Here is a 10,915-nt window from a genome sequence, read left to right as displayed (position 1 = left end):
ATATCTTGGAACCTTATCGTAAGCTTTTTCTAAATCAATAAAAATCAAATGTAGATTCTCCTTATTATCTCTGAACTTCTCCATCAAACCTCTCAATAAATGTATAGCTTCCATAGTAGACCTGCCGGGCAAAAATCCAAATTGATTATGAGAAATCTTTGTGATGCGTCTTAACCTATGTTCAATTACCCTCTCCCATAACTTTAAAGTAGGACACATCAACTTAATTACTCTATAAATTGCACACTCTTGTGCATACCCTTTATTCTTAAAAATGGGGACCAAAATACTCTTCCTCCACTCCTCAAGCATCTTTTTAGTTTTTAAAATAATATTAAATAGTTAGTAAGCCAAGAAACTCCCAAATCTCTCAAATATTTCCACACTTCAATTGGGATATCATCAGATCCTATAGACTTTCCACCCTTAGTTTTCAATAAAGCCTCCTCAATTTTTTTTTACTAATGCAACGGTAAAAATGAAACGTTTTATTATTATGCTCGATATTAAGATCATTAAGGTCGATCGTAATTTCAGAAACTTCATAAAAAAGTACTTTTTGATTTTCAGTAGACTTTCAGTAACTAACCTACCTATGTTGAATATCTTTTTCTAAGAAAAGTACTTTTTGATTTTCATCTTTAATACACTTGTGTTAAATCCTTACTTTTCTTTTCACTTTGTTTAGCTAGTTTATACATATATTTTTCATCTTTATTGTGTGATAGAAATGAACCACTTAAATTTAAAAAAGAAAAAAATTTGTAAAAGTGGTAAAACCTGCAATGTTTTATGATGAAAAACGTTGGTATGTAAAAGAGAAGTATTAAAAATATGCTACTTTGTTGCATTCTCTATTAGCAAAAAAGAAAAGAACTTATTTAAAGTCATACAAAAAAGCTATGTCAGAACTATTACCAAGTTGTTGTTGTCAAACAATTCTCGAAGTAGTTAATCACTGCATTGTTGTTGCCTTCAATGATAATTTCCTTATTTTCAAACGCCCCCAGCTCCAAGAAAGTATGGAGAAAGAGCATTGCTTCAGATGCAACAAGAAAGCCGCACGACTCCCTTTCAATAGGTCAACTCTTTAGGATGCTCACACTTGTAACCCTATTTTTTTGAGTATGGTGGAGGTTGATACCAACCACACTGTCCAAGCACATCAACGTGCGGAGACGCAAGAGGGAGTGTCTGACATATCTGTGTCAATTTAAATAAAAAACTTTAATTTTCTACAATTTAGTTATATTTTTAATGTAAAACATTAGTTATTTCTTGATTTAAATTATGTAAGATGACTGAAAACACATTCGGGACATACAAAGCCAAAGCCAGACAAAGAATCCGACAACCACTATTAGTAGTGGTAGTTAGTATGCTCCTGAGCAATCTGACTAGGAGATTTGGAATCTAGTTGTTGGGAAGAAAAATGAAAGGGTATACGACCTAAGAAAAAAAGGAATTCCATTTCATATCGAGCACTACGAATCTGCTCAGGGTCTGAGGTCATCATCATACGAGTTTGCTGAACTTGTATGGTATGTCACTGCTATGATTGAGAAACTTCATCGGCTACACTAGGGGCACTAAGGAATCGAAGCCGTTGTAACGCGACTAGAGTAGCTTGTAGATCGACGTGCAAGTAACCTCAGAGTTCAGTTAAGAAATAAGAGGAAGAGTATGATGATGAGTGCGATGAAGATGCCCCGTAGGGGTTTATGTTTTTTTTTCCTTGTTTGTTATTTGGACATGTACATACACTGCATATGTATTTTCATTTACAATTTATAAATTTTTGTTAGATAGACAACTTAGAAAACTTTTTGAAATGAAAGATAATTCTATTTATTTTCATTAATGATATAAGTTAGTTCAATCTTTTGTGTGTTGGTGATGAGTAAATATTGGATGGACGCTTATATTATAGTTGTGCAATTTGTCTTGTGCATGTGTACAAAATTTCACAGATGTTAAATATATATATATATTATATATATTTACTACAGTTTTGTGTCGAATTTGCATCGGCCTTATCCGATGCAGATTAGAGTCGTCAAGGTCTTCTGACGTTAAATATACGTTCGACAAAATCAGACGATATTTCTACAGTTAAAATTTGCGTCCAAAAGAATCTCATCGCAACTTCCTAACGGCACACATTGCGGATTCTAAACCTGACACAAACATTTGCATCATCTATTTCGGATGCTAATTTAATTACCTTTGCGACCCATGTTTTAGCATTGGACATTTGTCCATGTAAATTCACCGGTAATAGGACTTTATGTCAAAAATTTTAACTATTACCGGTAAAGACGTCCGACACTAATTTGCAAACTTTCTGGAGAATTGTCTCAAATTGTCATGCTAAGCTGAAATCCACTCAACATAGCTTTTAACAAGAACTTAATAATGATACTACACAAAGCAAATCCACAAAAAAGTGGCCAAAGCTCATTATATGATTATTAATAAAATTCTAGTAAAACCAGCGGACTATTTTAATGTAACTTCTCTTTTATAGGCCATACCCCAAGAAAATAACAGTGCATGCATAAAAAATTAAAATAAATTTCGAAGTTTCAACTGAAAGTAGTAATTTTAGCCTGCGTACTTGGTTGTTGTCCATTAAAAGGTTCGCAGTCTTTAGATCCCTATGGATGATGTTTTTTCGGTGTAAGTAATCCATCCCATAGCACACATCAAGAGCAAACTTCAACAACAAAGAGAGCTCCAACGTGTTCTTCTGTTTGTGCAAGTAGTCAAAGAGGCTTCCTCCATGCATATACTCTGCAAAATAAAATAACTAAACTAATCAAGTGTAGCTAGAATCATCTACATTTTCAGTATGTCAATTTAAAAAACACAGGGACCTATGCCATGCATTCAACAAAAACACAAGCGTATTCATGATTTCTTCTTAATTATAAAAAGAACCAGAAAATTGTGAATATCCATATAATACGGTCATGCAATAACGCATAGTATTAAAATGAAAATGCTTATGACCATTCACACAGACCACATAAAATCATGTGCAACAACGCACATGGCCGTGGCATTCACAACTTTGAGAACAAAGATAAATATAATGGATTCTTGAAAGAGAAAAAATATAATAGCTTCGGGTGCTATTATATGCAAAAATTGGAATTAGAAATTTTTATATAAATCAAGTAATAGAAATTTGAACTTCATTAGGGAGATTAAAAATTTCCCAAATCAAGCATAAGATTATAATTGAAGAATAGTAACAGAACTAAACCTGCAAGCAACTGCCTAGAAGTGCTTCAATCAAACCATTAAATCCGATTGGCTCGCATGGACAGTTGACTGAAGGTGACGGGTACCTCACCTTAAAGTTAGGAGAGCCCCATGTCATGATATTATATACAAATGGTTAACCTATTTGTTCAAAGATTTCCAACTTCAATGTAACTTTCACTAGCCCACTACTCTATAATTAGGGGTAAGCATTCGGTCGGTTCGGAGGTTCAGTTTTCAAATTGGGCAAACTAACTTTAACCGAAATCCAAAATCCAGAGTATCAAACCAAACAAAATTTTGATAAAACCAAACCAGTCAAACTGAAGTTTAACTTGGTTTAAACAAATCGATTTTACATAAATCAGAATATAGTTTGAAGTTATGTTATGATGATAGCAAGAAAAAGTGAAAATTACTAAGCGGAAATTATATAATATTGATCACTAGAGAATTTACTTCTTAAACATCTCAAAGAAGATTTACCTAAGAAATTTAGTTGTCGGTTCATTCGGTTAAATAAGAGGTAAAACCGAACCAAAATTTGAAAACTAAACTTTAACATTTTTGAAACCATAACTGAATTTTTTTTTTAAACCAAACTGTATCAACCAAATTGACTCTGCTTAGTTTGGTTTTTTTATTTAAACCAAATAATACACACCCACATTGTAATCACAGCTTCCCTTAGGTTTTACATGTGATTACCATATTTTCCTACGTTAGTGACTCTTATGCTAAATACTTGGGAACATAGTAGATTATTTGACTTTGGCAACCCTTTTCTGAACCCTATACAATAGAAAAAAAATGGATTTTAAAAGATTTTATAATTATAAATGAGGCTCTAAAGCAAGTGCAAAGCTCATTAATGGTTGCAATTCCTATTGTTTCCATACTTCAATTCCATGATCAAGAGAGACTTTGAAATTTTTTGAGAAGTTATATTTGATTTGAGAGTGAGTGTGTTTAGCCATATTTGCAAGATTTCTTTCAAGTGGCTTCATAACTGTGCCTAGATTTCTTGTTTATATTCTTGTAATTAATTTTATGCAAAGAACATTTTAGTTTTTAGCGAAATTGACTAACATTATATTCTTATTTTTCATCAAATTAGTAAATAATTGTACATAGGTTGTGTGCTGCAAATTGTGTGTTTGTTACATGAAACTCTACATATCATGCTAAGCTTTCATTAAAATCTCTCCCACGTAAAGAGTACCTATATCAGAATTTCTTTTCATACTATGATGTAGGGATACTTCTAACTGAAGAGCCGTGTCAATGTCCGATATGCGTGCATTGTGTGTGTGTGTGTGTGTGTGTGTGTGTGTGTGTGTGCGCGCGCGTGTATGCGCGTGTGAATTTAAAGAAGATTTATAAGAATGCCATGCGCGTGTGAATTTAAAGAAGATTTATAAGAATGCCACCCAAAATTTATGTATTTACATATCTAGCACCAAAATTTTCATTTTTTACATATATGCCGCCCTACAAATATATATGAAAAAGTGTATTTCACATTTTAAACTAAAAATGGTGGTATATTAAATGTGATATGAAAGATTTGCATGGCATAAATGTAAAAATCAAAAATTAGGTGTTAGATAAGTAAATACATAAGAATTTAAAGAAGGTGTTGATTCATTTATTTCTCTTAATGAATATTTGATTGGGAGACCTTAAATATTAATGTAGCACAAGATAATATATGCTTACTTTTGTATATCAAAAACTAAACAATTATCTATGAATAATTTTGTGGCCATTTGTGATCACATTTGTTTTTCTTTATTTATTTTTTATTTTTTATTTTTATATTTTGATTTAAATTAAAGCATGTTCGATTGAGAAAGATATTTTTATAAAAACTCAAAAATATCTTTTATAAGTTTTGATTATTATTTAAATACAATTTGATTAGTTTTTACAAAATAAATATATCAAAAATAAAAAAAAAGTGATAAGAAACGGGCTCTTAGTTTTTTACAATTAATATGATTAAATTAACTATGTCTCTTCTCTACTCAAAATATTTTATTTAGTTAATTTTTATTACAATGGTTTGTCTCACGCCTGCTCGTATCCAATATTATTAGTAACAAATCTGTCTCGTGCCGATGTCATGTATGTGGCCCCATGTCCATATCCATGCAACATAACTTCCATGACTTGAACTATGACCTCCAAAGCAAAATGCATTCAAATTTGAAATTGAATTTTAGTTCATAGTGATTTTAATATGTAGAAAGTTCGGCTTCCACGAAGCATTTATAAAGAAGCTAATAATTGATGATTGGCGCATGCATCAAATGCTCTTAAACATGATTACTAATATTAAAGAGCTTGAAGATTCGCAACAAAATATGGAACCAAAAGTGTGAACAACGAATCAAGGGATAAAGTTTAATTTTGCTAATAGCATGACTAGCATTGGCACAAGAGCTTGGGTCGTAGTACCGTAGTTGCTACAGTACCGCGAACCTTTTTTTTTATATATTTCATTTCTTGCCCTTTCTACCACTTTCCTTGCCCACCTGCCTCACTTGTCCTAAACTTTTCCTATCATATTACCTTTCCTATTCCATTTCTTGCCCTTTCTAACTACTAGCAACTATTATATATGTGTTGTTTGAGTACTTAAAGGTTAGTTTTGATGATTCTAGATTTTAGTTTGTTGCCTTTTAGGCGCTTCTCCCTTCTGAGGATTGTATCAGACGGTGAGAAGGTCCAAGGTGGTGATCATCTCAAAGGAACTGGGTGGTGCTTCGGCTGTAGCTTGACCCCACCGAGATATTTATGCTTTCCCCGACTCTCGACCTATCTCCTCACAGCCTTCCTACTGCCACCCGACATCTGCAACACTAATTATGTCACTGTCGGCACTTTATTCACCTTCCATATAGCTGGTCTACTGCCTCAAGCAACTATCCAGCCATTGCCAACCGTCCAGCCCACCGCAAACACCTTCCACCTACCATGAAGTTGCCCGCCATCATCTTCTAGTGGTTGCCCAATCCACTGCAAAGCTTCCTACCCTTCTGAATCTACTGCTCGTCCCTATAGAGGGTTGTTATCATGCCTTGTGATGTTTTCTTTTCTTATTTTGCAAAATCATCGTTATTTACCATTTCCCTGTTTGTGATGTTCTATGTCGAGGAGTCATCATTGTAATTTTTGAATTCCACAATAAATATTTGTCGTTTGGCTGTGATTTTGGATTAACTCTGGAATCATTTGGTATCAGAGCTAGCTCAACCCTAATCTTCTTTTAGGGTTCTCTAACATCCGCCCCAACCACGCCACCTTCACAATTTTTTTTTTCTTTTTTCTTCCTTTCTCTTCTCTTTCTTTCTTCCCTCTTTCGTGGCTTTCCCACCTTCAACCCACCTTCCAAACCCAAACACTAATCATGCCACCACGAAGATGTGCGCTGAAACTTACCCAGGAAGAGTACAACAGGAAATTTGTCGTCTCCAACAGAGACTTATCGAATGGGATGACTGGACCCAAGAAAAGATCACCCACGATCGAAATCAGGTGAGTCGAAGGGGGTACAAAGACAAGAATTTGAATCTGTTCCACAAAGAAGACATCAGCGATGAGAAATACAGGCCACGCCGCTTCGGGATTCATTATCAACGGAGGCAAAGAGGTGTCCAAAAGATCAAAGGGACTTTCGGGACTTCAACACCCTACATCAATCCACATATGGAAATCACAAGGACTGGCATCAAAGTGGATCTGCCGAAGTTTGAGGGAGGCATGGATCTAGATGACAATAAGTGGAGCAAATATTTGAATATAAGGTAAGAGATAATGTTAGGGTAGATGCAGGAGAAGTTTGGAAGTATAATCCCTTAGTGCAGTGAGAAGAGTTTGTGGCAACCTTTAAAAATTGGTTTATACCACTGTTAGTAAGAGACAAATGCACAATGTCAATGAATATTCTTCTGCACATTTTTCGACATATTCACCGGTCATCATGTATCGAAACTTCATTTAAAAATGGAGTACTTGAAAGGAAAAAAAAATAGATATCTTCTTAAAACAAAAAAAATGTCTTCTGTTTCAAACAAATGTGCCCAAACAATTCTAAGTCAGCATAGTTTATACAACATATTTTATGATCAACCAAATATCTTCTACTATTTTATAGAAATAGATACCCTACTAAGTTTTGTTTCTAACTAAATATCTCTTTTCCATTGAATCACATATATTCAGATATACTCGTCTTATTCGTGATACTCATCCACAAGCTTTTATATTGGACTCTAAAGTTATTAAGGTGGCTTTCTAGGATACTCGTTTACAAAATAGATATAAGTGTTTTCCTCTCTTTTAAACAAGTACATAGTTTTTACTGATGTTACCTTTCCTAACAAACCTCATTCCTTGGTGACTCGTCATTGTCTAAATCCTTAACAAAATTTTGATGAGGTGTTAATGTCTTACATCATCGCTACGTTACATAGATAAGGACGCGGCGACACTGATACGACAAAAAAAAAACAGGACAGGTACACTTCTATTGTTAAGCAAATAGGACGCGAACATGCCGTTAAAATAAAAATTAAGATGGTGGTGAGACTTGTAATGCTTTATGGCGCAGAAAATTGACCCTTAAAAGAGAAGCATAAAACAAAATTTGCTGAGATTAGAGTGCTTAGGTGGATGACTGGCTTGACACATGGAGATAAAATAAGAAATGAATATATTCGTGTTAGGGTGTAGCTCCAATGGCAGACAAAATTAGAGAGAGTCGACTAAGATGATTTTGTCACATTAAACGTCGATCAGATGATGATCCTATTAAGAGAGTAGATATTTAAGATTTGACTTATCGTAAGAAAGACAGAAGTAGACCTAAAAAGACTGACATATTGTATAAAAAATTATCTTAATGAATTAGAATTAAATGAAAATATGACACTCAATAAGTTGCAATGGAGAAAAAAATTCATGTAATTGACCCGACGTAGCGGGATAAAGGCTTTTTGTTGTTCTAGTTGTATCTTTCAAAAACTAATATTTTTATAATGAGAAATACAAACTGAGACAAGCTATTGGTTAAATGCTGGAGCTCATAAGCAAGAAAAGAAACCGGAGGAATAAGCGAACAGGTAGGTTTAACGTTTAAACTAAAAATAACTTATTCTTAAAAAATTTATTTATAAAAAATATACCATAGATGTTTAAAAAATATTTTTTTAAAATTGTAAATTCGCTAATCAAGAGTTTAACACATGTCCTTTTTATTGTACACGCCATAGACGTCTCTGACACGTTTCCGGGGTGTGTCGGAGGAGCACCAGTGTCCGAAAAGCATCCAATATTGGACAACTGTTTAATTAGAAGTGTTTGTGCATCATAGCAACATCAATTCAGATCTTTCTCCAGCTGCACTTCCACCACCAGCACCTCGACCTAGGTTACCTACACGAATGTTTACTCTAAAAGAACTCATTGGACACCAGGATTATCTTCTTCAATGGATTCTCCTACCAACCTTGACTTACCCATTGCTCGTCAAAAAGGTGAACACCAATGTGCTATCCAATTTTCTCACGTTAACTATAATCAATTATCTTTTACTTCGATCGCGTTTATTGCATCCATTGACTCTGTTGAGGAACCAAAATCTGTGTAACAAGCCTTATCTCATACTAAGTGGCAGTCAATAATGTTTGATGAAATGAAGGACTTAACTAAAAAAGAAACTCAATAACTAGTTGTACTTCCTTCTAGCAAAAATGTTATTTGTTATAAATGGGTCTTTGTAGTTAAATTTCAATTTGACAGATCTGCAGCTCGTCTCAAAGCTCTGTTGGTTGTTAAGGGCTATACTTAAACTTATGGGATTGACTACTTGGACACATTCTACTTAAATCAACTCCAGTTCACCTCTTTTTGTCCTTGGCCGAAATTGAATAATTGGCCCATAAACCCAACTTGATGTGAATAATGTCTTGCTGCACGGTGAACTTTAAGAAGATACACACATGAAGTAATCTTCTAGGTTTACTGCTCAGGAAGCCTAGGAAAGTATGTTGTCTTCAAAGACCATTTTATGGATTGAAGCAAAGTCCTTAGGGATGCAAAAAATTAAAACTGATCACATTGTATTCTAGATACAATCTGGTTATGGAATCATTCTATTGGCAATTTATGTTGATGAAATTATTACTAATAGAAGCAATATGCAATAAATATTATCATTGAAATCATTCCTCCAAAATCAATTTAACACTAATAGTATGTTTTAGATTTGTTAGCAGAAACATAAAAAATAGGGGTCAAGCCATGCAATAATCGAATGTTTCCTAATCAACAACTTATCGAGAACGAAAAGCCTTTTAATGATCCAGAATAACATAAGAAGTTAGTGGAAAAATTAAACAACCTCACAGTGACTCACCCTGACATTATTTATTCAGTTAGCATTATAAATTAATTCATGTCTTCCCCTATAATTCATCATTAGTCAACTCTCAAACATATAATATATTATCTCAAAGGAGCTCTCGTACAAAGTACAATTTATCAAAATCATGGCATATAAATATTGAATGTTTCTCCGATGCGGATTGGGTAAATTCCAAGATTAATTGGAGATCCATTACTAAATATTGATTTTTTGTTGGTGGTAATTTGGTCTCATAAAAGAGCAAGAAATAAAATTCAGTGCCACAATCCACTGCAAAATCTGATTATCGAGCAATGACACAAACTTAGAGTGAATTAATGTGGGTCTCTCAACTTTTAACCAAAACGGTTTTTAAGATGATAACTCCAACAAAATTGTTGTGAGATAACTATGGTTGTCAAAACGGCTTGTTGTTCGCGGACAATTTGTGTTCGACCCGTTAAGAAGCTCATATTCGATTCGTTCGCTAAACAAACGAGCTAAACATGAACATTTTTTTGCGCTCGATATATAACTGAACACAAACAAAGATTTGTTCTTAAATGTTCGACTCATTTTTGTTCGAAATAATATATAATAGATATAATAGATGAGTATTGTTTTTAAAATAACTTAATTGATTACAAAGCTACAATAATTTACATCAATTAAAATTAATAATTAAAAAAATAAAATAAAAATATATTAAACTATATTTAAATGATATTTTTTATAAATAATAATATAATATAAAAAATATGATTTAAATCTCGCTCCAACCCCTGATCTCATACGACTGCATGACTAGGGTTGTCAAAATGGCTCTTTGTTTGCAAACAGCTCATGTTCAACTCGCTAAGCAAACGAGTCGAACACAAACAATTTTTAAAGTTTGAAATATAAACGAGTCAAAGACGAACAATGTTATTTCTAACATGCTGAGCTCGGGCTCGCTCGTGCTCATGTTCGGCTCATCTACACCCCCAGAAATAACCAAACTACAATTTATATTGCTTGAAATCCCGTCTTACATGAACGAACTAAGCACATTAAGACATAATGTAATTCAATTAGAGAAAAGAATCAACAACATTTGATTTATAAAGCTCATATAAGTTCGGTGAACAACTAGGGGATGTTATCAAGAAAGCCCCTAATAGAACTAAGGTGAGCTATATTTGTAACAAGTTGGGTATGATAAATATATATATATATATATATATATATATATATATATAT

The 10,915-nt window shown here is 33.4% G+C and overlaps 1 protein-coding gene across 1 annotated transcript in view; it reads right to left on the bottom strand.

The window, feature by feature from the left end:
• The window catches only part of LOC110026529 (serine/threonine-protein kinase STY46-like), a gene marked incomplete at its 3' end in the record, with an annotated part of 108,573 nt that overhangs the window by 27,834 nt on the left and 69,824 nt on the right, over positions 1-10,915 (bottom strand). The window contains 1 exon segment of the mRNA XM_020727496.1: positions 2,618-2,793. Within this exon segment, the coding sequence (XP_020583155.1) occupies positions 2,618-2,793 (176 nt within the window).

This window comes from Phalaenopsis equestris, unplaced genomic scaffold, assembly GCF_001263595.1.
Source record: "Phalaenopsis equestris unplaced genomic scaffold, ASM126359v1 Scaffold000376, whole genome shotgun sequence".
Lineage (NCBI taxonomy): Eukaryota > Viridiplantae > Streptophyta > Magnoliopsida > Asparagales > Orchidaceae > Phalaenopsis > Phalaenopsis equestris.
Note: the sequence above shows the minus strand (reverse complement) of the source record. Positions and strands in the feature narration are given on the sequence as shown.